The sequence below is a fragment of the Xiphias gladius genome, chromosome 16 (assembly GCF_016859285.1).
Source record: "Xiphias gladius isolate SHS-SW01 ecotype Sanya breed wild chromosome 16, ASM1685928v1, whole genome shotgun sequence".
Lineage (NCBI taxonomy): Eukaryota > Metazoa > Chordata > Actinopteri > Istiophoriformes > Xiphiidae > Xiphias > Xiphias gladius.
In genome coordinates, this window is record NC_053415.1 from 13,369,049 (window position 1) to 13,396,816 (window position 27,768).

The window sequence follows — 27,768 nt, forward strand, 5'->3', positions numbered from 1 at the left end:
TATATGCTTGTTAGATGACAAGCGCTTATTACATTCCTTAATAATTTCTCTTATGGCACAAGAAGGTGAAGGGGACCTCCTCACAATGTAATTCAGTGATGAATGTGTTAAATGTTCAGTGACATACACTACATTAAAGCTTCTGCAAATACAAGCTTGTTCACACAAATCCAAACTTCTTGAAAGTAACATAAGCAGTGAATAAATATTAATAAATGCGCAGAGGTCATTTTCATCTGTTGGATGTACATGTTTATCATCACTAATAGAAACTGTATGATACAATACTGATGTACTGTAGAGTATTAAACCTGCAATAAAATTAAATAATAGTAACTGCACTGTGTTGCATGGTGGTCAATACTGTAGCTGCCAGTAATGGTTTACTTTGTACAGCTGAACAGTGTGAACTTTCCAACTGTGAATATGATTCTTAGAGATTCAGCTCAGTAAAATGTATTATTTGGTTAGTCTTGATAATATGACCCCGACAAGCCCTTGGTCAGAATTTGAGTATGGATTTTGTGTCTCGTCGAGGTGGTTTGGGGGGCTTGATAACAGACAGGACCTCTTTGGCATACTGGCTGTGGTGCAGACCAGCCTCCCGCAGTGCCTGCTCAACCCGCACTCTTGGATCAGATACAATCTGGAAGACAAATGTAAAAAAAAAAAAAAAACCCACACACGGTAAACAATAAATTTACGGCTGTTTCATGCTAGATCACATCCACTGGGTTACCATAGTTTGTTTTTATGGTTCACTACACATTCAACACTTGAAACAAGAATGATCACTAATCTTCCATGGTTTGGCATTGAAGATTATCACAGTTTAACAACTATTAGTCACTGCTTGTGTTACACAATAACCATACCCTAACCTGCTCTCCGCAATGATAATAAAGCCACACTCAAACAGACTCCACAGTGCACTGATTGACTTGGTGGCCTTGAAATCAAGCCTGTGCATACAGGTCTGTGAGATGAGGACAAACATTGTCTGGCAGTCAACCAGCTTGCATAATTTCTCCCCATGCATGGGTCACTGCTCTATTTCATCCAAGATGAAACATAGCATAAATGGCTAAATATAATCAAGGGAACTTGGGAGACAGGCCTTTTAGGGTCATGACATCTAGGGCATTGATAAGGAGGGTCATTGGGTTAAACGATCATGCAGCTGTAGAGCTTTTGTAATCACAAAAACAAAAGCTAAAAGGTTTTAGGAGGATAGATGTTATCATGCCTCACCTGTGTGTCCGTGTACGTGTTAATACTATAGAGAGGCCTTTGGAGCTCAAACTCGTTTATATCCAAGTGTCGACTCCTCCAAGCCTCTGTATCTGCCATCAGTCTCTTTGGGTCTGCCTCTGCCATCACCCCAACCTAAGATAAACAGGGAAAAAACATTTAATAGAGTGATAACATACAATTGTCTGCCATAAGGTGGCAGTGACGGCTCGACTCCGATAAGGATGAATTCAAGTCTTCTGTTGTGGGTCATTTCAGCTGACAGAGCAAATTAAAGTGGTTGAAAGGCTTAAGAGCACATAATGGTCCACCTGGTTTCTGAGAGCTTCCAGACGATTCTGTTTCTCTTCTTCTTCTTTCTGTCGCTCAAGCTCCCGCACCGCTCTCTCCTCCCTTTGCCGCTGCAGCATATTTGCCCTCAACTGCACCCTAGAGGGAGCACAGAAGGTGTGGACATCAGACCTAAACAGCCCCTCTTTTCCTCTGCCACTGCCATGACCAACATTACCTATCGCTCCTGACACAGCAGGGCTGCGGGCTGTGGAGGGTTTTATGGAGCTGCCAGGGTGCAGCTCCTCTCCCATCATCTGGTTTTATCGCTTTTTCAGCCTCTCATGATTCCTCATTCTTTCCTGCCAGAGTTCATTCTCACAGCCAAAGTCAACACTATTATCTGGTATTAATGCCAGTCTCTGTCAGTGTCTGCACAGAAATGCGAAGCAAATCACACCAAACAGGAAGGAAGAATTTATTTTTCAAGAGTGACTTAACATCAGGCTGAATAGCAATGCATATGGTGGAAAATCTCAAGTGTGTCGCACTTAAGAGGTTGATAGACTGAGCAAGACCACAAAAACACTGACTGTCTATTCAAATTTTTTTAATTGTATTAAAGCATTGATTGTAGGGTTAATATAGATTTTAAATTGATATGTAATTCAATTATAAGACGTGTATTCTGCTATGTGTGAAGATGAAATCGGAAATTCTGTTTTTATGTCAGTTTTTAACAGAGTAAACCATTCTCTCAATTATTAATTATCAATTAAATATCTGTAATTTATTGTGAAGGCACATGATTGTTCACTGAGATGGTTCAGTTCGGTTAACTTCGGTATGTTATTAAAATGTGCCTGTTACCCTAATAGAAGGTAAGAAAAAGGTAATGTCCCTAGTAAAATCTATAAATATCAATAAAATTATACCCACAGCCAAGTAAATTACATACAAAGAAAGTAGGAGATTTGAGGTCAATTAACTTATTACTCCATATCTGAGCTTAATGGATGCCAGTATACATACTGATATTTAATGCTAATGATAATTTGGTATACACGTTGTCTTTTCTCAGTACATAAGTTATTGACTAATATCTGTTCCCCTGCTAAATTATTGTTACAGTGGATCCAAGTATAAGCATTATCAAGTTTATCTGAAAGGATGGGGATGAATAACTACCTCATTAATTAAATGGATGAATCGATCGATCAGTATTCATAATGGTATATAAAATTCATAAAGATTACAACAGGATGTGACACCAACTATCACAAATGCTCGAGTACAGTACTGTTTCATCTTGATCAGTTCCTTCAGTGATTTGTTTTTCAATAATACAAATACTTAACATTTCAAGATTTAAATTACAATACACAGAATTAGTTTGCAAGTCCGTACAAGTCATTAGAAGTCCCTGTTTGCTGGTAATTTCCTCTGATCTCAATGGAAAACAATGGTTCTCCTTCTCCGTACTATTCAAAGCTACTTGAGTCACATGACCTGCTAGCTTTTTGTCCCCTAGCTGTTGCACAGTATGAGTTTGTAATGTTGACAGACACTGCTTGTGGAGGGGTTAAAGGTAAAATTCACCCGCAAATACATTGTTTTATGTCATAAGTCTGATGCTCAGAGCAATCCAGGAGGTATTTTTATACAATGTTGCTATTTATCAGTCACCCTTGGTCAGTCTTTCAGTTAAAGGGATATTCCAGCAATTTAGTATTGCACTTCCATAAAGATGGATGACTCACAATGGGCAGATTAAAAAAGCCCACGTCCTTCAAACTCCACGTTTCCAGTTTGTGATACAGGCTTTCTGCTTTAAACTTATATATCTTCAAGCCAAAGCTGAGAATTAGAAAAAAGCCACAGAAGACATTGTACAACTGTTCTCACACGCTGAGTAGTAGTCCCTATGACTGGTAAACTGATTTTGACATGTACAATGGAGTGCCATGCAAATAATTGTGACATAGCTGTTACATCACAAGAGCAAAGTAAGCTTGATATTGGATATATTAATTCAAAAAAACAAAAAAAACAAAAAAAACGAATTTTGTAATACACCTGCGATATTAAGTGACTGTAAGCCCATAAGCGAAAAGGTAAATAAATTCCATGCTATGCTTGATGTTGTGTTAGTGCTTGAAAACTCAAGGTCCCATGGTGCAACGCTCACCTCTCCTTATCTTGCCTTGCCTGTTCTTCAATGACACTCCTCAGATTAGCAAGTCTCTCTTGATCCCTCTGCTTCAGCACCTCCCTCCTCTTCTGCTGCTTTAAATAAAACTGTCTGACCTGGAGGAAAAACAACAATTTACAAAGAATTACGACAGAAAGTTAATGAAAAACAGTAGCCACACTCCCACTAATGTGACTTCCACCGAACTCTTAGGATCATCATGTCCTATTGATTTTGACAGAGCACTAATCCGATAGGTGTAAATAGAGAGAATGGGATGATATTTCAAAGTCTGGCAGACTATTGTGCTAAATAATATGGAATGCAATACAGTCTAAATGCTCTCATTAATCAGAGTGTCTCAGGTTGCCCATGCTCCCCCTAGCATACCCCTGAGGAGAGACTTAATTAAACAGTCAGAGACACACACACACACACACACACACACACACACACACACACACACACACACACACACACACACACACACACACACACACACACACACACACACACACACACACACACACACACACACACACACACACACACACACACACACACACACACAAGTATAGCTGTACCTGTGAGGACAATACCTCAAAATACCCAGACAACTGTAACAATGTATGCTTTCAGTTTGGAGGGATTACTTTCTCTTTCTGCTGTGACCTGAAGGTGGCCTCCTTCTTCTGCTCCCTCCTTAACCTCGCCTCTTCCTCTGCTTGTTGACTAGCAGCTATAGCTGCCTCTAGCTTCACCACCTCCTCCTGCTGGGCCCGCCATTGCTGCACCTACAAACACACAGGCAAATACACAGCAGGGAGAAACAAAAAGCAGGTTATTGTCAATCAGCAGTTGTCTTGAAAGAATCACTCACTGGGAGACAACCAGCTGAGCCCCTCTGCCATGGTGCCAAAGTGTGGCATGAACTCTTGAAGAGATGTCACAGCTGCCTTTCACACTTTGGGTTATCACCTCAGGACCCGTCAAAGCATTGAATCATAGAGAAAGCCTGTGTGTTTGAGCCCTATAAAAAACAAAACTAATTCTTGTGAGGAGAGTTTTTTCCTTATACAGGACCTCAGGTCAGGTATTATAAAAAAAATTCCAAAAAACAAAACAAAAAAACAAAACAGACCCAATTTCACCTAGATGCACATCCAGCTTTTGAACTGTAAAGATTCTGAGCATTAAAGTTTAGTTTAAATTTATTCAGCAAAGCTGAATCTCTAAAAATATCAGCTTTTTATGAACAAAGAAAAGCAACTTAATGACTATGGATTATGGATTTGTTATTATCATTGTTCAACTGCGTTGGAAGGGCATTTATGAAACTAAAAGCATGTGTAAATCCCATGTTAACTTGTCTGAAAATATGGTCTTCATATGGAGACACAATGTCTTGACAGAACACAGCAAATATTTCTGTTCTAAAATTAAATCAAATTTAAACCCTAAACAGACTTTTAGTTCTATCTTTGTGAGGACACTCATTGACATAATGCGTTCCCTCGCCCCTTGCCCTAACCTTAATCATCACAACTAAATGCAAAAAGACCTTTAAAGTTGTGAGGATTGGCCAAAATGTCCTCACTTTCCCAGAACGTCTTCACTCTGTACGGTTTATAACTCAGACTGGTCCTCACAAAGATAGAAGTACAAGCACACACAGGCGCACACGCACGCGTGCACACACAAGAACACACACCCACCCACCCACCCACACACACACACGGCATTTGCCAGGGAGTGAGTGAGTTAGTGAGTGACAGGTTCGTTATGCAGCAGCCTCTCTGTGGTGAGCCGGGTATTAAAGTGTTGCATTCCAACCGGGCAGACACACTCATAGATCTATCAGAGGAGACCTTAGGAATCCCTGAAGGATTAAACTGCAAATTAACATGGTCTCACACACATTAGCACCAGCGGTCTCATCAAGTCATTCATACTTGATGTCTGCCTGAGAAAACGCAGCAGCTGTGTATTTGAGAGAGGACTTAAATCAATCCAGTCTCTAAGCTTCTGTTTTCTAATCTCCAGCTTCCAGCGCTGAAGCTGGAGATACAACATGCTTGTTCTTTAGAAATCAAAAGGTTCATTTAGTGGCTCCATTTTCCTGAAACATGGTTCAATATGTATTTTTCTTGACCATACGAGCAAACCTCACTTGTGACAGTGAATAGTGACTGAGTAACGATGGTGACAGCACTGTGACCACATTTATGCTGCTACATATGCTGTGACTAACTGTTTCCTTGGTGTATTGCACTGTCCACTTGTCCTGTTTTGTACCTCTGCTGCTCTCTCCTTTTATTAAAATAAATATGTCATGTGCACCTGCTGGCATGGGTGTTGATTCCATTACTGCCTTGTGTTATATAATCTTGGGATTGTGAAAGGTCACAGTAAAGATTCTATTGAATACTGGTGTTTCCCCGGGCAGAACATCAGACCTATACAAAGCCTCATTAACATATCTAAATTTCAATATAGATAGAAAAGAGGTCTACTAAAATGCCTTTCTTGCAACTTTATTTTTGACCATGGGGAGAAGTACTCATAGTGTATAAAACAAACCATAAAATTTTGAGACAAGACAAGCTAATGTTATGTTCTGTTTGTATAGGCTTTACGTTTAATTTCCCAGTTTAATACTTGATTTTCCCCCTATGTTATATTTAAATCGTGTATAAACCTACCTACTACTTATTAAATCTGAAATATTTTTCCATACAGCGCATATATAGGGTTTCAATATACTTAAACTATCCATATTTTGGGGCTTCCTGATGGTGGAGGGGGTCTAAAGATACAGACCATGAATTGCAGTGTCACCAGTTTGATTCAGGCTGCGGGCTTTTCCTGCAGGTAACCCATCCTCTCCGCTCTCTTACTTCCCCATCAGGTAAAGCACATTTTTTGAGACATAAAAACATGTGACAGATAATACTGTCTTTTCCACTGTCTCATAAAGCAAAAAGTGCAAAGTTCACTTGCAGGTCATGGAATAATCTGAAATGTATCCTTAAGTTTAGATCCACTGTGAATACAGTGAGATCCACAATGACTGAATGCATTTTATATACTTTTCTTGTTCAGGCAGAGATGAAAAGGCATTTTAGGGAGCACAAAGGGAATAAAATGGTTATTATGTACAGTCTACAGTAATTTGTCACTGGAATCTCATTTTCTGTGAATTCAAAGGGAAATAGGACACCATCCTTTTTCATGGCAGCACAGAAAAGACTGCAGAGATTTCAGAATAACAAAAGAATAATAGCCTTTTTATCGGCACACTGCAGCCTGCTCAAATCTTTTGTTAATATAACTGTACAGTTAAAGTGATGTCTTATATCGGCGAACGCTGCAGCAGCCGTCATAACGTTCGATTGCAGGTTGTTTAATGACAAATTTGAGATATATAACAGATGAGGGAAACAGATTAGGTATGAAGAAGTGCAAAAGTACAAATCCTAAACCATAATCATTGCTGTGAATTAGAGCAGCAAACTGGGAAAAAATTAGTGGTGTATTTATAAGAACAATACCACTCCATCATCAGAGAGACCACTCTACTGAGAGGCCTTAATGACATGTGAGATCTACTGAATCTTTAAAAGGGGAAGAACTAACGTCCATTAAGAGATGAGAAAAACAAAACCATGCAAATATATTTGTATTTTCCACAGCTAGCACAATAAGAACTTTCCTCAGGGCCATAACGAGGACATCACTTTGCAGGGGAAAAATTATACATATATGAGCAATTAACTCCTCAGAGTTGTCAGCTGAAACAGTGTAGCCCACGCACTGTCTCAACTAAACTCAAATCTGCCGTGTCCATTTGGCCACCAGAGGGATGAAGAGCTGTCCTTGTTAGTCATTAACACCAAGTGACAGGGGATCTGCTAACAGACAGTGCCTTGAGAATACTGCAGGAAAAGCACACAGATCATTTTAGCATAGATTAATCTGAAATAGTGCTGTTTATATTGCAACGTACTCTGTAGAGCAGGAAATGAAAAATGAGCTCTTGCAATAAAAGAAAACCTCCCATCTTCCGAAAATCTTTCTTGTTTGAATGGTTATGTGATTTTTCCTGTTGGCCTGCTCATAGCTTTCCCCACCTGAGCAATCTGCCATCCCTCCAGGCTTTATTTACTCATGTGGAAAACACAATAGCTCATCAAAGATGCCTAGGAGGGAGATATAAGTGGGAGGCAAAATGAAAGCAAGGACAGAATAAAAGGCTGTAATGAACAGTAACACCAAGAACGATGCCAACTAATTATAGCAGCCAGGACACTGCCGAACAAACAGCCGATGATTTGGAAAGAAGTGTTTGTCTTTCAGTGATAAATTGGAATATAATAAGCTATGTGTCATGCATGAAATGTTAACTAGTTATGTTAATCATCTATTTCATTTTACCTTTGACAATACGCACCCTCTACATTTCCTATACTGTATATCACATTGGCAGCTTTCTGAAACTAAACAACTGCTATATGATCAGTACTGCCGTCTGTGTCCAGACACCTGAACCCAGCCAGTAATCCTTGCATTGCCAATCTGTGGTTCTCAAGGAGAAGCTGTGGTCTGTGTAACAGTTTTGCCCTTTCCCAAACAGAGGAGCACAAGGTAACTTTGAAATCAATTAGCCTGGGTTTCTTCCCAAAACCCGTCCCTCGGAAGAGAGCCGGGTGGACTGACAGCACACAGCCTCCCTCCCTAATGAGGTCGGAACCAGACCGGCACTGACCAAAAATCGTCCAATATACGCTCTTATCTGAACCAATGGGGGCACGGAGAAGACGAGATGTGGAGGGTGGTTATTTGCATAATCACAGCTAGAAAATATAACGTGTAAGTAATTTACTGGGACACTTACCGTCACAGCAGTCCTTTAGCTACTTCATCTATTTCAAAAATGTTGTAGCTTAAACCAGTTAACACTGTTACAGTATAAGCTGTTGCAAGAAGGTCTCTGTTAGATTAGTTCATTTATGTCATTGTAACAAAGCATCATCTTCACCAGTGGTTCCCGACCTCTAACATGCTCCCACAGCCCTATAAGATGAGCTCAACTTCCCCTTCATTGGCACATTCAAATATGTACTTATGAAGGGATTATAAACTGGATGTTATTTAACACTATCAATTAAATAAAAAGTGGATATTGTTTCTTTTTGCATATAAACAATATACAACATTACTTTAACATAACTATTCTTTATCCAATATTTTTTAACTATCAACTGTTTACTTTTAGCTTTTGCAACTGTTTATCCATTATTTTATATTACTATTGGAACTGTTTATGAATTGCTTTTAGTTAAATGAATTGCTATTTGATCTATATCTTTATTTTAAAAATCAATAATCAATAATTACTATTATTTAGTCGTATTAGTTGACCTTAGTTGATTTAATTGGTTGAGCTTTACACATACCCCCTGGCTGCAGTTCCCCTCTAAGGTACAAGTATTCAAATATGTAAAATATACAAAGCAGAAACAAGTTAAATAAGTGAGGGTGAACTGCTCCTGAATTATGGATCATGATGCTGACCTCCGTAAAATCAATAAAATTAAATATAAATTAAATATACATTTTGATACTTTTAGAGGTAACCTGTCAGCTACATTGCGCTAGCCTTCTGCTAAATCATGTTATATTAAACACTACATATAATAAAATAAGAATGAAATTTAGAGTCTAGAACAGACGTCGATCTTAAGAGGGGCTGAATGACTCACGGTAGATTCAGGAGAGAGTTGCTTGGGTCAAAGGGAGCAGGTGCAGAAAACAAAGCATTAAAGAAGCAGATGCAACGGGAGGAAAATCCATCTTGTCTCACCACTGTGTCACTGTTCTGTGGTGATAAAAGCAGTGGGAAGAAAAACTGGATGCAAACAGGTATCCATCGGAGCCTCCACACAAACTCAAGTATGTGCACATGCAATGCATAAACAAAAAAATGTGGACAGGAGGCATGCAGGATAGGAGAGTATTACTTTCAGGTGTTACAGCAAATGTGCAGCAAAACAAATTAAAATAGACTTTCACTATTGTAAATACACTTAAGTTTATGTTTTTCACGGATAACTACAGGGAAATAATACAGTAATATTATCTTACTCAAACTATCAGGGAGTCACTAGCCAAGATGCTCTCCTAATGAGACTGCTTGAGCACGAGAACGAAAGAATAATAAGCTCCAGTGTTTTTTTTCTCTCAGCAATAAATTTTAACGATCCAAAACCGAGCAACGTACCATTCCCTCTGTGCTCCCTTGTGCCTGTACTCTGCATGTTTAATAGATTAATTCCACTTGAGATTGTACTCCTTGCATATGGCACCTTTCCCCTTGAAGATGACGCAAAAAGCATTTATATCGAACTCCATGGAACCAGCTGTCAAGCTCTTTTGAAACTGTCTTCCAGTCCAACATTTGTTTTAGGTTTAGAGAAAGAGATTTTGGTGTCAGACATCAGGTACGCTGCAGTAAATCAGAGTGTTGTTGGTCCTATCTTAAGCGTTTATATTTACAAGTTGCACAGTTAGGCAAGGCTTGTGGAATAAACAATTTTTATGCCATGGCTTTGCAGCCTTGCTATAAAATACAAATGATAACACTAAACTACAAGACTTGGGGCTTTTGTTAGAGCACCTCAATTTTCCCAGCTTTCTTTAAAATTTACATAATTTAATGTCTCAGTGTCTCTGAAATTAAAGCATAGAAAAAAACAAACGATTGGAGATTTTATAAAAGAGGAACCATGGAATCTTCTTGTTGAACTGAATTTCATCTAAATGTTTGACTCATACACCAACTGAGCACACTCACTGCATTCTTTCTACAATGGAAATCAAATATTGTTTGGAAAGTTTGTCCCAACCCTGTTGTCCCAACCTGCACTGGCAGGTTGCTTAACTTTCACTTTCTATCCAGTTTATCCCAAAACCAGCTCCATGGGGTTTTACTCTGGAGAAAGTCCTGATCTTCCATCATGTAAAGCCACTTTCTGGTTCTTTTCTTCTAATGTTTTGGGTTTTAGGATGAACCCCTGACCAGCCAGTCTGTCTTCATTAGATATTTATCTTTTTCTCACCATTCTGATAGCAATATACAGTACTACTTCCTGTAGTACAGTATTGTCCTAATAATGCATCAAAGGTTGTGGTAACAAAGATTGTTCCCATGCTGCTTTTGTAAAGACAGAGGGTTTGTAGGTAATCAACAAAAGTCGGGGCACCTGTGGGAATTGTTTGCATGATTTTTCAGTTTTGGTGACCTAAACATTTTTATTTTATTTTTTTACCTTGGGCAGTTTACTGCTGATCTGTACCATTTAAGGCTATTCACTGGACTTTTACTGTTTGCATTTTAATAAAAATTGGGAAAATTGGGGTGTTCTATAACTTTTGACCAGTGGTGCAATTTTTGCATAGATGTAAAAAAAAAAAAAAAAAATCAACAACTGTACAAGGCAAGTGGTACAGGGAGGGGAGTTCCCCCCACAACTAACAGAGAGATAGTCAAATTGCGTTCACATTGTTCCAGCATGAGGACCTGAGAAAAGATCCCAGCAGGAGGCTTGTTGGTTTGTCAGTTCAAAACATATCCAGCTTGATCTCCAATGAACTCTCTTCACATACAGTGGAATAAGTGCAGTTTATGGTGTAAATACCCATTTACATTATCCCCAAACAATTAAACTACTGTACCCAAACTATGAATTTGGACCTAACATGGGTTTTTTTCCCCACATAATGAGAGTAGTACTACATGTCCAGAAGTCATTTTTTCAGGACAAGAGACTACATTTGGGCAAATTTGGGGTTGGAAAACACTGGTAATAGAAACATAATTAATACATGCACAGAAAGTGTAACTCCAAACTCCACAGGTCTCAAGGAGCAGACGCTACATCGCAGAAAACTAAACCAGCATGCTGCCCCTGTTTGGTGATATGTCCTGTTATTTGACAAAACTAGGCACAGTGGTGATTGTACACACCAATCCTACTTCAGTACATCAGAGTGTCTTGTTATCTGATCAGCCACAGGACATAAGCACCATTTTTTTCAAAACTGGCAGGCAAAGAAAATTCAATTTGTACAGCACTGCACTGGTGCATGGATTTGTTCACATGAGTAACTTGTTTGTTGTGTGAATGCGAACTAGCAACCCTTAGAGATAGCAACATCATGTTTGCAAGACCATCCTTATTAGCTTGTTTGCATTCTCAGTCCATCCCAAGTGGCAGCTAAAGAGATGCTTTCAAACCCCCTGGTATAATATGCAGCCTCGTCAGCAGATATACTGTACACAGGCAGGCAGTCATACACAGCAACGAGATCTAAACATGCTCTTCTGAGGAAAAGGATATCATGTTAAATATTCTGGAAACCAGCTAAATTCCGACCACTGTGTCTAGGAGTGTGAGTGAGCGTCACTTATAAATAAGAACAATAGAGGAGTAGACTAAAGAGAACTCATACTGGGTATGCTTCAGAGGAATGAATAGAGTATGATATCGAAGTCATAGATTTACTGCCTAGTGAGATTATATATGGTTTTGCAGAGACAGAACTGCAGCATATTTTCCAACATAAAAAGTGGCGTCTGATAAAGTTAGAACTGTTCCAGAACACGTGACAATTCCTGGTGTGAAGGTATACCAGACACTAACCTTCTCTCTGAGATGCGAGCAGATGTCCTGCTGGTTCTGGCGGTCTCTGTGGAGCTCCAGCTCCTCCTGGTGGGCATGTGTTGCCTCTTGCAATGTGACCAGGGCTCTGGCCAGTAGCCCTTCCTTGTCCCGCTGCCACTGCTCGGTCACTACGGTCAGCTGCGCCTGGGTGAAGCGCTGCCAGTCCGACACATGTCCATGCTCCACCTGGAAGAACAACATGGATGGAGAAGGCATTGTTTGCACATGGGGTCGAACGAATGCATTACTGAATGTATTGATTGGTAAAGTGTATAAGTTATTCTAGTAAGTACTGAACAAAAATCATCAACCAAGGCACAAATTTAAAGATGAATATGAAGAACAAAGTGTGCCAGATTGAAGTACTGCTGCCCAAATGCCAACACTGCTGTATTATACATAGTGTTGTGCGAAATTGATGACATGCAAGCAGAAATCCACAAACACTCCCACACAATACAGTACACTGTCTATAATAATGACAGCAGGACCATAGGGAAAAGTCTGTCAGGTCTAGCTCAGCTAATGTATAAAATGGTCCTTCTCTCCTGGCTATGAGATGTCCTGAAGGTAAACAGTCATTTTCTGTGTGAGGGCTGCCTGCAGCTATTCATCCCTGTGTCAGCACTCACAGAGGCTGCATCACTTGGCTGCTTCATTGGAACAGAGAGAATGATATTCGTCTATGGGCTAATAGCGGCTAACTTACGGTGTGAAGGCATTAGCTGGCTGACTGGTTTTATTGAAAATGAGTGAGCTGACAGACCTGTCAATGGAACAGAAGTGCCAGTAGCAGTCAAGCTAATCCTGTTTATTAATGCACAATTTTGGAACTTGAGTAAGACCCACCCCTTGTTCTTCACTTTCTCTTGACCTCTCCTTCAATACCCTTGCCTTTGTTGTGTTGAAGTGAGTAAGCATAAACCCAGTAAGCGTCTGCGTAAATGTTTTCATGTCCGCACTTGACATGCAGCATGCGTTCACACACAGGCAAGCATATGCTTTAGCCACCCCATTACACACAGAATGTATGGGGAAGTTTCTACCGCACCGTGTCTGCAGTGCACACTTAAAGTGGCACGACACTTAATTCAACTGCTGTTTCCACATTCCCTCTGCGGAATGCTGTCTCCATTCGGAATGAAAAGTACAAAGAAAATAAAAAAGGGAAAATAAAAATGGCTCCCTGGATGTAGTCAGAAAAGGTAAGAGGTATGAATTATTTCCACTATTGCCATGGATTATTATGAGGGTATTACTATGAAATCCTGATGGTACTTTGTTGCCTCCCACTTGTTATGAGACTACATCAAAGAGTAAGTCATAAAAGACATTTAAAGAGCCCCAGCCAGCAGAGGGAGATCTCCACACTAAGCCAGATGGAGTGCCACCATCTGACTCATTGAAACTGAGAGACTGTTTCCACTGACGGTCATCAAAAGGAACACAGAACCCATGCTCACACACTTGCAGCGGCACTTCGCTGAGACAGTCATATGTATTTGGTTTGTTATTGCAGGTCATTGTCAAACTGCTGCAAGAAATTACTTTATTCAAATATATTGGGATTAGGAGAGCAAAGTAAATCAGTGTCACTAATACAACTCTCCAGTCAAACCCTCTGCTTCTGATCTACTTTCCTTTGGATATTTATCTGCAAGATCAAAGAAAAAAACTGAAATTACAATTTCAGAAAAGCAATATTTTTACAAAGCATAAGTTAAAACTTCTAAAAAAGGTTATCTCTCAAACAATTATTCTTATTATTTCCCCAAAAATGGGAAAATGCTCAAAACAATGGATACTGCTGAGGAATTGAGGAAAGCATAGAAGCTGATTTAAAACCGAGGCTCTTAAATCATTACATTGCACAAACCCTTAACTGTGGTAATATGTCACACCTGCTATCTAGCCAGGAAACAAAGTAGTTTTAACTTGAATTAGACTTTAAAGAAGACTGACAAACCAACAAAAAATGATGCTATCATCCTGCAATGATCCCACACAACATTTTGGAACTAAATGACAGGTGAGCAAAATATTATGGCTCACAAAGGAACAACCTTCAATGCTCGTTTTTCACATCAGATCACATCTAGAAAGGCTAGAGCAAAAATGTTTACTACACAGAAACAATTCTGTAATTAAAGTGCCAACTATAGAATTTCAACCTATATGTCTGCAACAGCAATTTGAATTATTTTTCCCCACAGCAAATATGACGAAAATATCTGCCCAAAGCAGACTGGGACGGGATTCATTTTTTCCCTTTATATCAAATGGAGCCAAAAATTTACAAGCATTGAGCTCACCTCAAGTATGGGACCAACATTTGAGCTTACTGGATACTAATCAATGTCATACTTGTTCACGTGATTTAGATTTAAGATACAGGAAATGGAAAGAAAAAAAAAAAAAAAAAAAATCAAGATTTTTTTTCCAAAAATTGATAGCAAAAGAGCATTTATACATTTCAGCAACCCAATCTACATTTCTCACTGATTATTCACTGCACGCACACCAGCTTAATTATGACTAATAGGTGAATTTGGCAGAGTCAGCACTACATCATCTCTGGGTCTGTATCTGAGAAAGTGAAGAGTGTGGAGAAAGACTTAAGAAACACATCTCTCCTCCTTTCAACCTCCCACCAACACTAAACGATCACAGCTCTAAATGCAGCACCCAGCTGGAACTGATGAGGACAGGTCTCTGGGTGCGGGTGAGGAAGGAGAGAGGGGCTGGTGGTTGTCATGGTGACGCTAGGCTGTGGGGTGGTGAGTTGTCCACAGTGGGTGACATGGCACATCCTGCAGCGTGCTGAGCAGATCATTTTCCAAGCTTATCTATGTGTCTATGAGCTACATTGAACGGGAGGTCTGGGACTCACATTGAAGGGCTGTTTAGACTGCGGAAGGGAATTACATTTTTAGAATGGGGGTGTGTGGGAGTGTGTGTATCAATATAAAAACATGTGCAAGTGTCCCACAGGATAAATCTTGCTCTTGAGCAAGGCACTTAACCCCCACAGTGGTCAGCAGAATCGACTGGTTGCACTAGGCAGCTTCCATGTGAGAGTGTGAGTGTGAAAAAGAGAGCTTAAGTATGGCTGCAACAATGGATTATTGTCCTTACGGATTAATCTGCCAAAAACTTTGTTGATTAATCAATTAGTTGTTTGGACTATAAAATATCATAAAATTGTGAAAAATCACAAATGTTCGTGATGTCTTCAAATTTCTTGTTTTGTCTGATCATCAATTCAAAGCCCCAAGATATTCAGTTTACTATCGTATAACACATATCTTATGGTTGAGAGGCTCAAACTAGCAAAGTTTTGGTTCATTTGTTTGAAATACAACTTAAATAATTATTTGATTATCAAAATTGTTGCTGATAAATTTTATGTTGATTGACTAATCACTTAATCAACTAATTCTTTCAGCTCAAAAATAAAAGTTTATTTGCATCTATTTGTCTATTACTATCTATCAGTATATCTGTGTGTGTGTTCAGGTGACGGGTGTGTACACGGTGAACAACACTGTAAGTGCAATGTTCAAGTACAAGACTGACCAGTGTGTGCGCATGCCTGTCTATTTGTTGTAGATACATTGCATTTACTTTTACAAATAAATCAAATATCCTTTGCCAGTGTACTGACCAGCTCCTGTCTGGTTTTCTTAGGAAAGAGTCTTCGCAGCTTGTCCATGCAGAGTGCTCTGTGGTTGGGTATGTCATGAGTGTACTGAGACAATGTGAACTGGTAGCGTACGTGGTCATCTGGATACCAGCCACAGAACCTGAAACACATTCCAACCCAGAAAATACATGATCATAAGGCAAAATAAATGATAAATAATACTATGACACCATGTTCCCCTTCCTTCAGTTCACTTGACTTCATTTCCAAAGGGTACACATTGATTAATTACATATTACTCATAGAGGAAAACAATGCTATATCGCGACCATACGGAAATAAAAATCTAGTTATGAAGAAGCTTTAAGACTGGGATATAATCAACCTCCTGGTGAGAAAGACTTGTCTTGTTCAACAGCCTGTTTCTGGGTAATGGAGTGACTGTGCCGCTATATGCCGTCGATGTCCTGCTGAGTTTTTCATTTTGATCTGCCCAGTGACACCAGAGTTCTGCCTTTGTGTGCATGTATCAAAATGAATGGCAAAAAATCATTAAAAGCCTATTTCTAGCAAGACTAAGTAAGATACTGAAGGGACTGTCGTCATACACTTATCTGATATTAACTGCAAAAACCACTACAATTTTTTCCATTCAATCAATGTGTAAGCACTTACAGTTATGAAAAAAAGCAAAGCTGAACCTTAGTAGTCTTCAGGCCTACCTGTCAGTTTTTTGCAGTTGCTCTTGAAGACCCTGCAGCCTGCTCTGGTATCTTTCTGACAGGAAGTGGAAGGCCTGGATCAGGGAATCCTTCAGCTCAGGGTAAGGGCAGTCTGAATTCAAAACCTCTTCTGGAATGTTTTTTATGTTCACCAGATTATCTGAAGTAGTATTGAGATATTTCTGCAGAGGACAATATGATCATCTTTGAGATAAGTAAGATAATGTATTTGCTTTGGTGACAAAGTGTAGCAGTTACTTTTTGGGCAAAAGTATTAAAATAGCTGAAACAAAATCAGGATATCTAGAGCCAGCAGTGAAAGCCTTACTGCCAAACCAAGGCCCATAATCTCCTCCTCCAAGGCTAGGTACTCTGCATGAAGTTTTGAAGTAATGTCATCCTGCTGGTCTTTCACAAATTGTATCTGGTGATTCAATGATAAAAACATAAAAATGTATTAAATATAGTACTAGAAAACAAACATGAAAGTCATACAGTTTGACTCCATTCTGTCCAGGGAAATCAAACTGACAAGTATGAACTGTCACCTCAATATTAAAGGGACTAAATTGTTTTGGGCAAACTTAGCCACAAGTCTTGCCCTGACTATACAGGAATCCCTCTGATAATAATGCTTTGAGAACGACTCTGGTGAAATTCTTTCGCCTTAAACAAATTTTGGACTGTAAAATACACAGAGGATCACAGCTATCTGCTATAACACCCTCCTCCACTCTTGTTATGCTATGTCTGCTCGAATCAAGAGTACTGGTTGAACTCAGGTCCCCCCTGCTCTCAAAGACATGTAGATTCAGAAACATTTATCATCAGATTGATTCAGTATTAGTTAGTACACTACAAAATCAGTAGCTACTTATTTCCCAAGATGCTAAATATTTCAGTAGGAAAACAGCTAGTGAGAAATGGGGATAATGCTTATCATTTAGGTCTATTTCTCAGTTTCCAAGAAGGAACATAGAAATTAGAATCAAAAATGAAAATAGCAGTTTTTATTTATACACATAGCACTTTAGTAAAGTAGCGACAATCAAGATATATTTCAAAAATTTGTGAGTTTTGGAAGAGTTATAGAAGGTAAGGACAACAAAGTTTATGTTAACATAGCCTTCAAGTTGTATGAAAACATAAATATTTGGTTGTGAACCATTCAAAACATTAGTGCAACAAAAGAAATGAGCCATTCAAGTCTTAAGTGAAATTTACAAACTCCTCTATCCTCAATGGCTTTGCATTTTTTGGTCGAGCTCTCTCACTGAAGACATCTATCTCATTGTCTTTCCCAGCATCTTGTTGTTGGACTTCACAATGCGATCCCAAGCTCACCAGCTCATATCTTGTCCAAACATGTCTAAAGAGTCAACTGCAGACTACAGCCATGGCTAAAAAATTGCCAGTTGTGGCTTTGCTCAGTCACTCACTCTGGAAACTGGGTTACACCAGACTTCAGCACTTCACAGACTCACAAGTGTCAAAGCTGCATCTTCTATTGTATTTCATCAGTAAAATATGTATTTTCTAGGGTAAAGTTATGACAGACACCCAGTAACATGGCATGGGCTAAATTCCACTCTTACCGTACTTTTTGATTCCCTTTTGAAAAAGTAGAGATTAACATAGTGCCAATCTCCCTCAGATTCTTTAGTTTTCATTTAAAAAAAACCAAGGGATGGAAGTATAATTATATAGCACTGGAAAGGGTTCTCTCTCTGATTTGTTGTTAGTCAGAGACTGAAGCTAAACTTTGAGATAAGAAATTGAAAAAAATAAACAAAAGATAAGCAACATCGTGGCTGGCTGTCCATGTTGTTATGTTTTTCTATTTTGACCATGCAACCAGGTGGGTAGGAGCTTTGGGCCACCAACAATAGAGGGGGTCATGGGAAAGAAACGAGCATGAGTGGGGCACACAGGGGAAACAAAATGTCTGACAGACGGTTTATTCCAGGTACGGTCTGTCTTTACAGACCCCTGCTTACTCTTTAATCTCTCCATTCATCTGTAAAGCTTGCAAAAAGCCTCTGAGAGTCAAAGGCAGAACTGGTGACTTAGGGACTGTGGATATCAAACAAACAAGACATTCATGGACAGTGAATGCAACACTGTGTGCAAGCTGAGATCATTGTGTGAACAAGCAGGAGAGTGGTTTAATTTAAACTTCTGTTGGATGTGCAGGACAGTATGTTTTGGTTTGCTACCTGCAGGGAGAGGGTACAGCTAGGATTCCTTGTTGAAAGCTTTCAGTGTACAGACAAGATAAAATATTGCCAAATGGTTCACTAACAAATGAGGACGTGAGTTGCCAAATGCAATTTAGTATTCTCAAAAGCTGAACCATTTTATTTTCTGAACAGGGTGCAGTAAAAGATTAAATAAATCAGATGATATAAATCTAATTTTCTGAGATAGATTTAGAAATCCTGCAATTCTGGTAGGTTTCTACAAACTAAGCTTTGTTAAGGCTTGTCTCTCTCAAAGTTACTCTGGTTACAACAGTGGACATTCAGGTGTGTCTTTATTTCATATTACGGAGATACCTGTTGTAATACTTGTTCACAGTTTGATGGATGGGCGGGGAACTGCTGATGTTGTATTTCACCCAGTCTGAAGCACAGGTCATCCCTGAGCTGATGAACAGGCGCCACAGTGGCTATCCTGAACGCCTCCCGCTCCCTCTGAAGGAACAACTCTAAACCCCGAAAACAGACAAGCACACATATTAGTACAGTAGTAATAAACAGCAGTGACTGATGGTGATACAGAGTTTCTGTTTAAAAACTGAGTATGTGTTACCATAATCTTGAAGTGAGAAGATGGCAGTGTCTGCTCTACCATTTGGCCTCATCTGCTCTAGAAAATCATGGATGTCATTCTCAGCCTTCTCCCTCATGGGACAAGAGAAAGCCATATTAAATACAACGACATTACATTAGCTGAATTTAGCTAATAATTTACAATATTAGATAACCTATGAAGACAGCAAGATAAAGGCACTTGGTTAAAAATGTTTGTTGTTAAAAAAACATTAACATTAGTTACCAGGACATTGCCAAACAAAGCCTGCAATAACTGAATTTTGTGGCAACTTGGGGGCAATGGAAACAACTTGTGGACACATAATTTATGTGGAAATTTTTTTAGAGAATAGTTGCTTCATTAAAAATCATGCAGTTATGGATGATTACAGACAAGATCATCATTTTTTGGAGTCACGTTTCTGGTCTGCTGGTGAATGCAAGTCCAATATAATCCCTCCTATACCTTTCTTCTACCGACCTCTGAGGAAAATATCAGTCTCTTTAGCTGCTAAAATGTTCAATATGTTCACCAGCTGGCTTCCGACTATGTCAGCCTGCTGCTTGGTGCTGAGCAGGTAGAGTACAGTGGGTTTTTAAGAGGTTTTTTTGCTGAAGGCAGCTGCCTGATGTGGCCAAAAAAAAAAAAAAAAAACAACATAATGAAAGTAGTGAGAGTGAACCAAAACAAGAAAGGTCCAGACCAGATGGTTAAACAATGAGCTGAAACTCGCTATAAAGCTTTATAAAGCCACAGATTCAGGTGATAATTCTTTGTAGGTTCATTACTATGAGTGACCCCTTTTGCACTTTCACATTGTTTTCCAATGTCATTTGATACATTTTTACTATAAAAATATGGATTATAGCCACTTTAAAATTCTGGTAATCTTAACCTACCTGTAACTTGTTTTTCTCTCTGAGCAACATAGCCTACTATGTGCTTGGTCCCCACCAGATCACCAAATATTACAACTGTTACAATCAATGGAGCAATTTGCCTAGATAATAATGCAGCTATGAGTTGACAAGACCGGCTTCTGCTACGATTCATTTTTTGAGGTATGGGGGTGGGATGATGTCTTGTTACTGTGGGCAGCACTGCACTAAAAGGCCTACGGAGGGAGCTATAGTAATTGTTTATGTCTTACTAACTGGCTCAGGGGTTGACATGATCGTGAATAAAGGAAGAGTAACCATAGAGATGGATATACTTGCCTGTTTTCCCATTTGACAAGGTGGCTTGTGAAAACCAATGTAATTTAACCAGATGTATGTGTAGAGAACTGCAAGTGGTTGCACATCTTTATGACTAGCCTCATTACTGAGGCTCACGCTTGTGTACATCATTAACCTTGGGTGGCTCAGACACAGTCGTTACGCAGCCAAACAAGCTGCACCCCAGAGCTAGTGCTGCCCTTCTCACTTCACAAGCCATGACACCACTGGGTTCCCAGTCCCACACTTCTGCCTCAGCATGCAGAGGAAGACTGTTCCTCCATTCAGTATACCCCTCTGTCTCCACACAGCTATAACCCCCACTTGTCTCCATTTCTCTCCTTTTATACTCTAATTCAATGTCATCGCTGCAAGAAAATCAGCTTACATGTAAATCTTCCCTCACTTCTTGTTTTCTCCATGATACATTTTTTTCTTTGAGACTACTTTTGTCCCACATTTTTACACCCTATTTTTTCCAAGGAGGTTCCTGTCTGGGCTCAGAGGGGCTTAAATGGAGCAGTCGCATGGTTTAATAGCAGATTCAGAAAACTGCAGCAGATAATGACAGGGAGTTATAGGGGGCTCTTACTCAGCCTTTTGCAGCCTGGGGCACTCTCTGCTCCACACCTGTCTGTGCTGCCGTAAAATGGAGCTCTCCTTAGTTGCCTTGGCTGCACAGTGAGTCTTCTGAATCTATAAGACAAGGTTTAATGCAAGGCAAGAATAACCAGTTTTATTTCTTCCTACAATTAACTTTAACCGATAAAACCATATCTGGAATGCTTTAATGCTTAAATTATCTGGACAATTTTAAAACATTCAAAATGCATAACAACAATAAAGTGAGTAAATCATAATGTTGCAAGGAAGGTGGAACATGAAATGGGTAGTTTTCTTATAGTTAAAGTAAGTTGTTCCCTTCCTTTCTGAACATCACGGATATATTATTGGCATGTGCTTTATTAGCTTTATTGTGTCTGTGAGAGGTTCATAAACTCAGGAAATTCAACTGAAACTGTATCACTGTTAAAATATAAAAGCCAAATAAACAGCAGCAAATTAAAATAATCAAGTAGAAACACGTATGACGTGCATGAGGCATGTTATTATGAGAGGAGGGGGCGGTAGAAGTCTTAATCTACTCTCATTGTTTTCCTTATTCATCATTAAAGAACAAGGCCCTTCTTCAGAGCACTCTTAGTGCAGCAATTCATCGTATTCTATCAGTGTTATTATACACAGGCCACTGGCTCAGATAATTGTACAAAGGAAAATCTCACATAGCTAATACATGGGAAAAATCTATTTCATATTAATAGGAAATCTAAAGGAGGTAGGATGTTGATTTTAGTCGTGACTGTCTATGTACATGTCAAGTCACTGCTGCATTTGATGAAAAAGGAGTTTGAATATACTGAGCTGAATATTTACCCTCGGGCTGACGTCCATTTTATAGTTTTTTGAATCTACAGTGCTCAGTCTGAAACTAGTGCTGCTCTGAAAGAAAGAGGCCAAATTGATGTCATTCCATGCATCTTCTAGGCAATGTATTGTAGGTGATCTTAATTTGCATTGGTTGTCTAATAACTCAGTTGGATTCAAAAAACTGTGCCTGGAGTTAAACTTACATTAACTGATTTCTAGCTTCACTGTGGCAAATAAGACTAAGCCATTAATATCCCCCCTTATCAATCTTATATCAACCATTACACCACTGAGTGTTCAGTCAGATTCCAATCACATTTTATCAAGAAAAGACATTTCATACATTCTAGGGAGAACAAGTTTTATATTATTTGTATCAGACTAATCTAGAGAAAAACTTTGCCCCTATCTCTTTACTTCATGTCGCTGCAAATTCGCATTGTAATGAACATTTTTATGCATATAACCCCCCTTTATATCTCATCATATATCTCATTTCCCAATTTAGCCATTGCAGATTTACAGTCTGACTTTGATGATTTTAATTTTTCTCTTATCAGTCAGGCTTGACATTGATAATCAAAATGTGTTGTATTTTCAAGATCCCTGACATACAAAACTGTAAATATGATGTCAGTTCGCTTTTTTATCTTTAGATGTTCCACCCCTTCAATTTGAGCTTTGGTTACCTGTTATAAGACCCTGCACAGGTCTATTCTATTCTGACTGACTAGAAATTCGCTAAGGGTTGAAGTTGGGTGATGCTATACTGGATTTTCATGAAGTTCACAAACCTCATTGACCAATAAGAATGAAAAAAGTGCAACCTTCCCCATTCAAATATGTGCAAAAAAAACCGAATAGGAGGGTCAGATGGAGATGTCAATTAAGCAGTCTTGACATGCTTGAGAAGCCGTCTAATTGGGAAAGAAATAAGTGAAAACATTTGTGGGTGGAGCATGGCAGGGTCTTTAAATACAATGTTCCTCAAAAAAGTAATGAGAGAAAAAAAACTTCTCGTTCCATGTGAAGATTGAACAACTTAATACTGATAGATATTGTAAATGCTGATTATAAATGATTTTTAAATTTGGGGCTTTGCTGCAGTTGTGAATGATTAAATGCCTTTGAATTTATATTGCATCTCTTTTTTTGTTATTGTCTAATGTTCATTGTTGAATTTGTTTTACTCTAGTGTAAGGTAGCCACTAATTTTAATGTATGCATCTCTCTGATCTGTTTGTGTGTGTGTGTGTGTGTGTGTGTGTGTGTGTGTGTGTGTGTGTTTGTGTGTGTGTGTATGTGTATATGCGTGCGCGCGCGTGTGTGTGAGGGGGCATCCACGGTCCCTTTCTAACGAGCAAAACTGATCTCATGCTTGAGGCGACTCATGGTCATTTATTTACCCTCTATCACATCACCAATGGAAGATGCTCAGAAAGCTTGCCTTTCAGCAAGGCGACCGAATGTAAACATAGCCTGTCTTATCTAGGTTATGCAGAGAGCAGGGCTGGAAGGAGCCATGGGCAACCATAATGACACTAAAAAGGCTTCTGCCACAGTTTACCAATTAAAACACCGCAGGTCTAAGAGCCTAATCTCCATTGCCCCTATTAACTTTTTGCTCTGGTCAGAGTCACTGACTCACTTGAATATGAACTTCAAACAGTTTTATAGAAAACCCAGAGCAGCCAAATTAATATTTATGAAACTGACAAGGCTATTGTGTATGACAGTGATATTACAGCTCTGTTTCATGTTGTTGGACAAACTATACAGGTTATACAATGACTGTTTAGTATGAAATTAAATCCCTTTAAGGTAGAGAAATAGAAAGCAACAGTGCTGTATACAACTACTAGAGACATTCTGTTTTATGACCTCACATTAAATCCAAGTTTTTATCAGTTCCCGCTCTTCCTGTCATGGGTACTGAAGACTGATGCTCTCTGGAAAGAATTTATTTCATAGTGTTGTTGCATATTATTCATTTGCTTCCGAATAACCATGTTATTAAATGTAACATGAACTGATTTTATAGTAGCATTGCTGTTTTAAGCACAGGCAAGATATTGACAATTATCAAAATTTACCTTTTGTCCAATTAGATCAGACTCCAGGCGTTTGGCATCAACAATAGTTTGTAGTCTTTTATAGTCAGACGGTTTGTACTTTGAGCTGCCAAGACCATTTTTCATCCGCAGTGTCAGTTTTTCTGCATGGATGAAAGCAAATGATATGGGTAAATTAGGATCATTGGAATTGTTGAAAGTCTCATCACTTTTGATGTCTGAAGTAAAGTCCTTATGCTGACTTCAGCAAAAAAAGAAATAGAGGTAAAGACAGAGGAACAGCACCAGCTGAATGCTAATGTATGAGTAATTCAGAAATGACTGCATGGGATGCATGTGTGTGTGTGTGTGGGGGGGGGTTGTTTAACAGAGGGGGAGGAGCTGAGAGCAAACTAACTGTCCTATGTAACAGTTTTTTGGAGTAGTTCAGCTGTGACTCAAAGAGGCAGGTGTATAAACATAGGCAATGCTGCCTCAGACTAAAGCATCAAAGACTTGACAGTATCTAGAGAATTTTACATGATGACTTACGGTCAATTGTTCAGATAACAGGGCCAATATGTCACAAGTCAGCAATGTTTCAGACCCATTTTCCACTGTCTTACCCCCATGTTCTGCTCTGCAGAGTGTGATAAACGTATGAAGATCCCTTCCACTCATCACTGTAGACCTCTATTTGCAATACACTGTAGTGCCTGCAAAATAAAAATAAAAATCACTGCATGTGAAAATTACAGAGGTTGTACAAAGCCTGACAAAAGATAACATTCACCTGCACGGGTATCTGGCTTTAGTGGGGTCATTCAAAGGAATAACAGGAGACTACATGCCAAAAGCAATAAAGCCCATCAAAAACCAAACTTTGCAATCAAGGTCTCTGTGACATTGCTAGAATATCAGTCGACTCTCACAAGTTTTAGGGTTTGGGCAGGGACAGATGGTGCACTCAGTGTGATCAGATATGCCGCTGGAACATCTCTATGTCTTTGTTCTGTATTATTCTTTGAGAAATTCCAGCCACAAAGGCATTGTTTCAGTTAAGATATACAATGTGTGACGGGTTGATGTGAAGTATGCAGGAATGGATGTAATCTGTGAATGAAATGAAAACTGATGTTTTGTTCTGCACCCACTGTAGATAATTCACATTTTTTGCTCATGTCTCCAGCAAACAAAGGCTTTTTTTTTTTTTTTTTTTTTTTAAAATCACAGAGCATCATTATTTTTCATTATATTAAGAGCAAATGGCAAACTAAAGTTAGGGTTCAGGACATAACATCAGCTTAACATTAGCTGTTCATTTTCAAGGGACGATTGTTCATATTTGAAAGGTAAATGCAGCATTAAACCTTTGGATACACGACTAGCCTTACTATTTTTACAAGGCAACCTAGAGTTTAGAGCTGAGACTATTGATCAGTTAGTTGCTAACCTGGTCAAGAATTATAGCAATAACAATCTGCGACAAGTTTTATAATCCATTAATTGTTTCAGTCACTTCTAGGCAAAATGTCCCAAGCTTTCAGCTTCTAAAGTGTGGATAAAAATTTGCCGGTCATCTAGGATAATAAATGTATTCAGTTTACTACTTTTGGACATTCAGCTGTTCGGACACATCAAGCAAATCAAACACTTCAAATTGAGCACTAAGAAATGCCGATAGGCATTTTTCAGTCACTCGATTGACTGAGAAAATACTCGCATGATAATCGAAAATAACGGTTGCAGCCCTAATAAAACGTAAGTTCACCGATAATACTGAGGCAGACTTTATGCACAAACTTGTCAGTTAGCTATGTCTACACGCCTCAAGTGGGACAAATGAAAATATAACAAACATAGCGAACAGAAACACTGGTTGGTTTTATAGAATCTGGTAATATAATTAAATGCAACACACACGAGTAGTATTATGTCTCTGATATGCGAATAAAATGAACATTTACTCATAAAGCCTAGCTTACCTTGTGCTATCCTTTCCTGTAGTTTATGGGTTGACAAAATTTGTAACCAAGGAAACTATATTCTCTTCTCTTATTGGTTATTTCAACAATGCAAACCTCCTCAGGAACGCCCCACGCTCCCATCGTAACCAATCAGGAGTGATTTCCCACATTCCCACTGACGTCATGCACGTTTGCAAACCCTAGGACTGTGCTGTTGGAAGCAGGGAGCTGCAGAGGGGTTGTCTTCTTCTTCTTTTTCGACTATGGAGGCGAGTTTCACTCTTCCACATGCATTGGAATAAACGACAGGACTTTACCGATGAAGTTACATCTTCCAATATACATCCGAGCCGCAGGTCAGCCCGCGCAACAACAGTCCTCTTGAGGTATTTAACAGATATTTTTTCCGCTCCTTCACTAACTGCAGAGTAACTGGGGGAAACCGTAGGGGAAAATGAACGCGTCTGTGCGCAAGGCAGGAGAGTACGGACTACTACTCGAACTCAGAAAGTCTTGAATTCACTGCGAAAAGAAAGTGGTAGTTTTTTGTACTCGTGTGGCACAAGACAAGCTTCTTTAGGCTTCTTCACAGCGGGAGAGAATTTGATACTAGGCTAATCTTGCTCTTGCGACCGATTCATCCCCAACAACGCACACCTTTCGAGGGACCCTCACGCACGGTTTTCGATGTAACGCCTGGCCGTTGGGATGAAAACTTAGCACGGCTAACGCACAGAAACTGTTTCGGCGTTAGTTTCTTCGTTGCAAAAGAAACAGACCCCCAAAACTCACCTTTCTCTCATATTGCCCTTGAAAGCGTGTTGCTAAGTGGCGAAGGAAAAGGCAGGTGAGCTTAGAGTGTGGGAATCTCTGGAATGCGAGGTCGCCGAGGGGCGGAGATACAGACACTGCCCGCAAGATAAACTTACCTTTACCCTCACGTTTACTTGCTGCACTCAAACTACGCCATATTTAGTTGCCCTAATCTGCATTTTAAGCAGAGGCATTTCTTTCAATGTGAACCGGGACTCTCATTGCTCTGTATTGTCCAAGAACAACCTAACCTTTTTGGGACAAGGTGGACTCACCTTTATTACCCCAGAGGCTATGAAAGACCTAGTCAAATTACCTGACCTAATGCATTTAAATGCAGCTTTATTTTAGTCTGGTTGATTAGGAAGGTAATTGTCTCAAATCCTATGCCAATCACTTATTGTTTTTACAATCAGACAAGGCTCATGACCATTATCATGTCCCACTTTGGTTTTAAAAGTAGGTGTGATTTGAAATGCACAATAGTAAACGTCTGCCTCATACAACATAAAACTGTTTGCTGAGTCTTCAGCTCCTGATCCTTATAACCCAATGCTTGTCCGTATGAACAGTCACTTAAAATCCGGATGTGAGAAATGCCATTGCAAGGGGAATATAGAATTTTCCATTTAACTTAAATCCCTCTGTGCCATGCTAAGTCTGGCTAAAACCAAGGCA

At 39.3% G+C, this 27,768-nt stretch overlaps 2 protein-coding genes across 4 annotated transcripts in view; one reads left to right on the forward strand and one right to left on the reverse strand.

The window, feature by feature from the left end:
- Positions 1-117: 117 nt before the first annotated feature.
- On the reverse strand, positions 118-27,181 carry LOC120801325 (coiled-coil domain-containing protein 148-like). Of its 3 annotated transcripts, none has more exons than XM_040148185.1 (15): positions 27,070-27,181; positions 24,937-25,026; positions 24,353-24,474; positions 21,424-21,527; positions 19,612-19,703; positions 19,356-19,507; positions 17,129-17,224; positions 16,801-16,982; positions 16,100-16,238; positions 12,415-12,621; positions 4,366-4,506; positions 3,710-3,828; positions 1,563-1,680; positions 1,252-1,386; positions 118-646 (listed from the first exon to the last, which is right to left on the reverse strand). In XM_040148185.1, the coding sequence occupies exons 2-15, from the start codon at positions 24,989-24,991 to the stop codon at positions 503-505; spliced, it is 1,806 nt and encodes a 601-aa protein (XP_040004119.1). In that variant the 5' UTR covers positions 24,992-25,026; positions 27,070-27,181; the 3' UTR covers positions 118-502. The 3 variants fall into 3 exon arrangements, with proteins under 3 accessions (XP_040004119.1, XP_040004118.1, XP_040004120.1); XM_040148184.1 differs by lacking the exon at positions 27,070-27,181 and adding an exon at positions 26,296-26,505; XM_040148186.1 differs by lacking the exons at positions 16,100-16,238; positions 16,801-16,982; positions 17,129-17,224; positions 27,070-27,181 and adding an exon at positions 26,296-26,505.
- pkp4 (plakophilin 4) overlaps positions 26,448-27,768 on the forward strand; it is an 82,577-nt gene continuing 81,256 nt past the window's right edge. The window contains exon 1 of the mRNA XM_040148176.1: positions 26,448-26,663. The gene's annotated coding sequence lies outside the window, so the exon portion shown is untranslated. The remainder of the gene's footprint in view (positions 26,664-27,768) is intronic.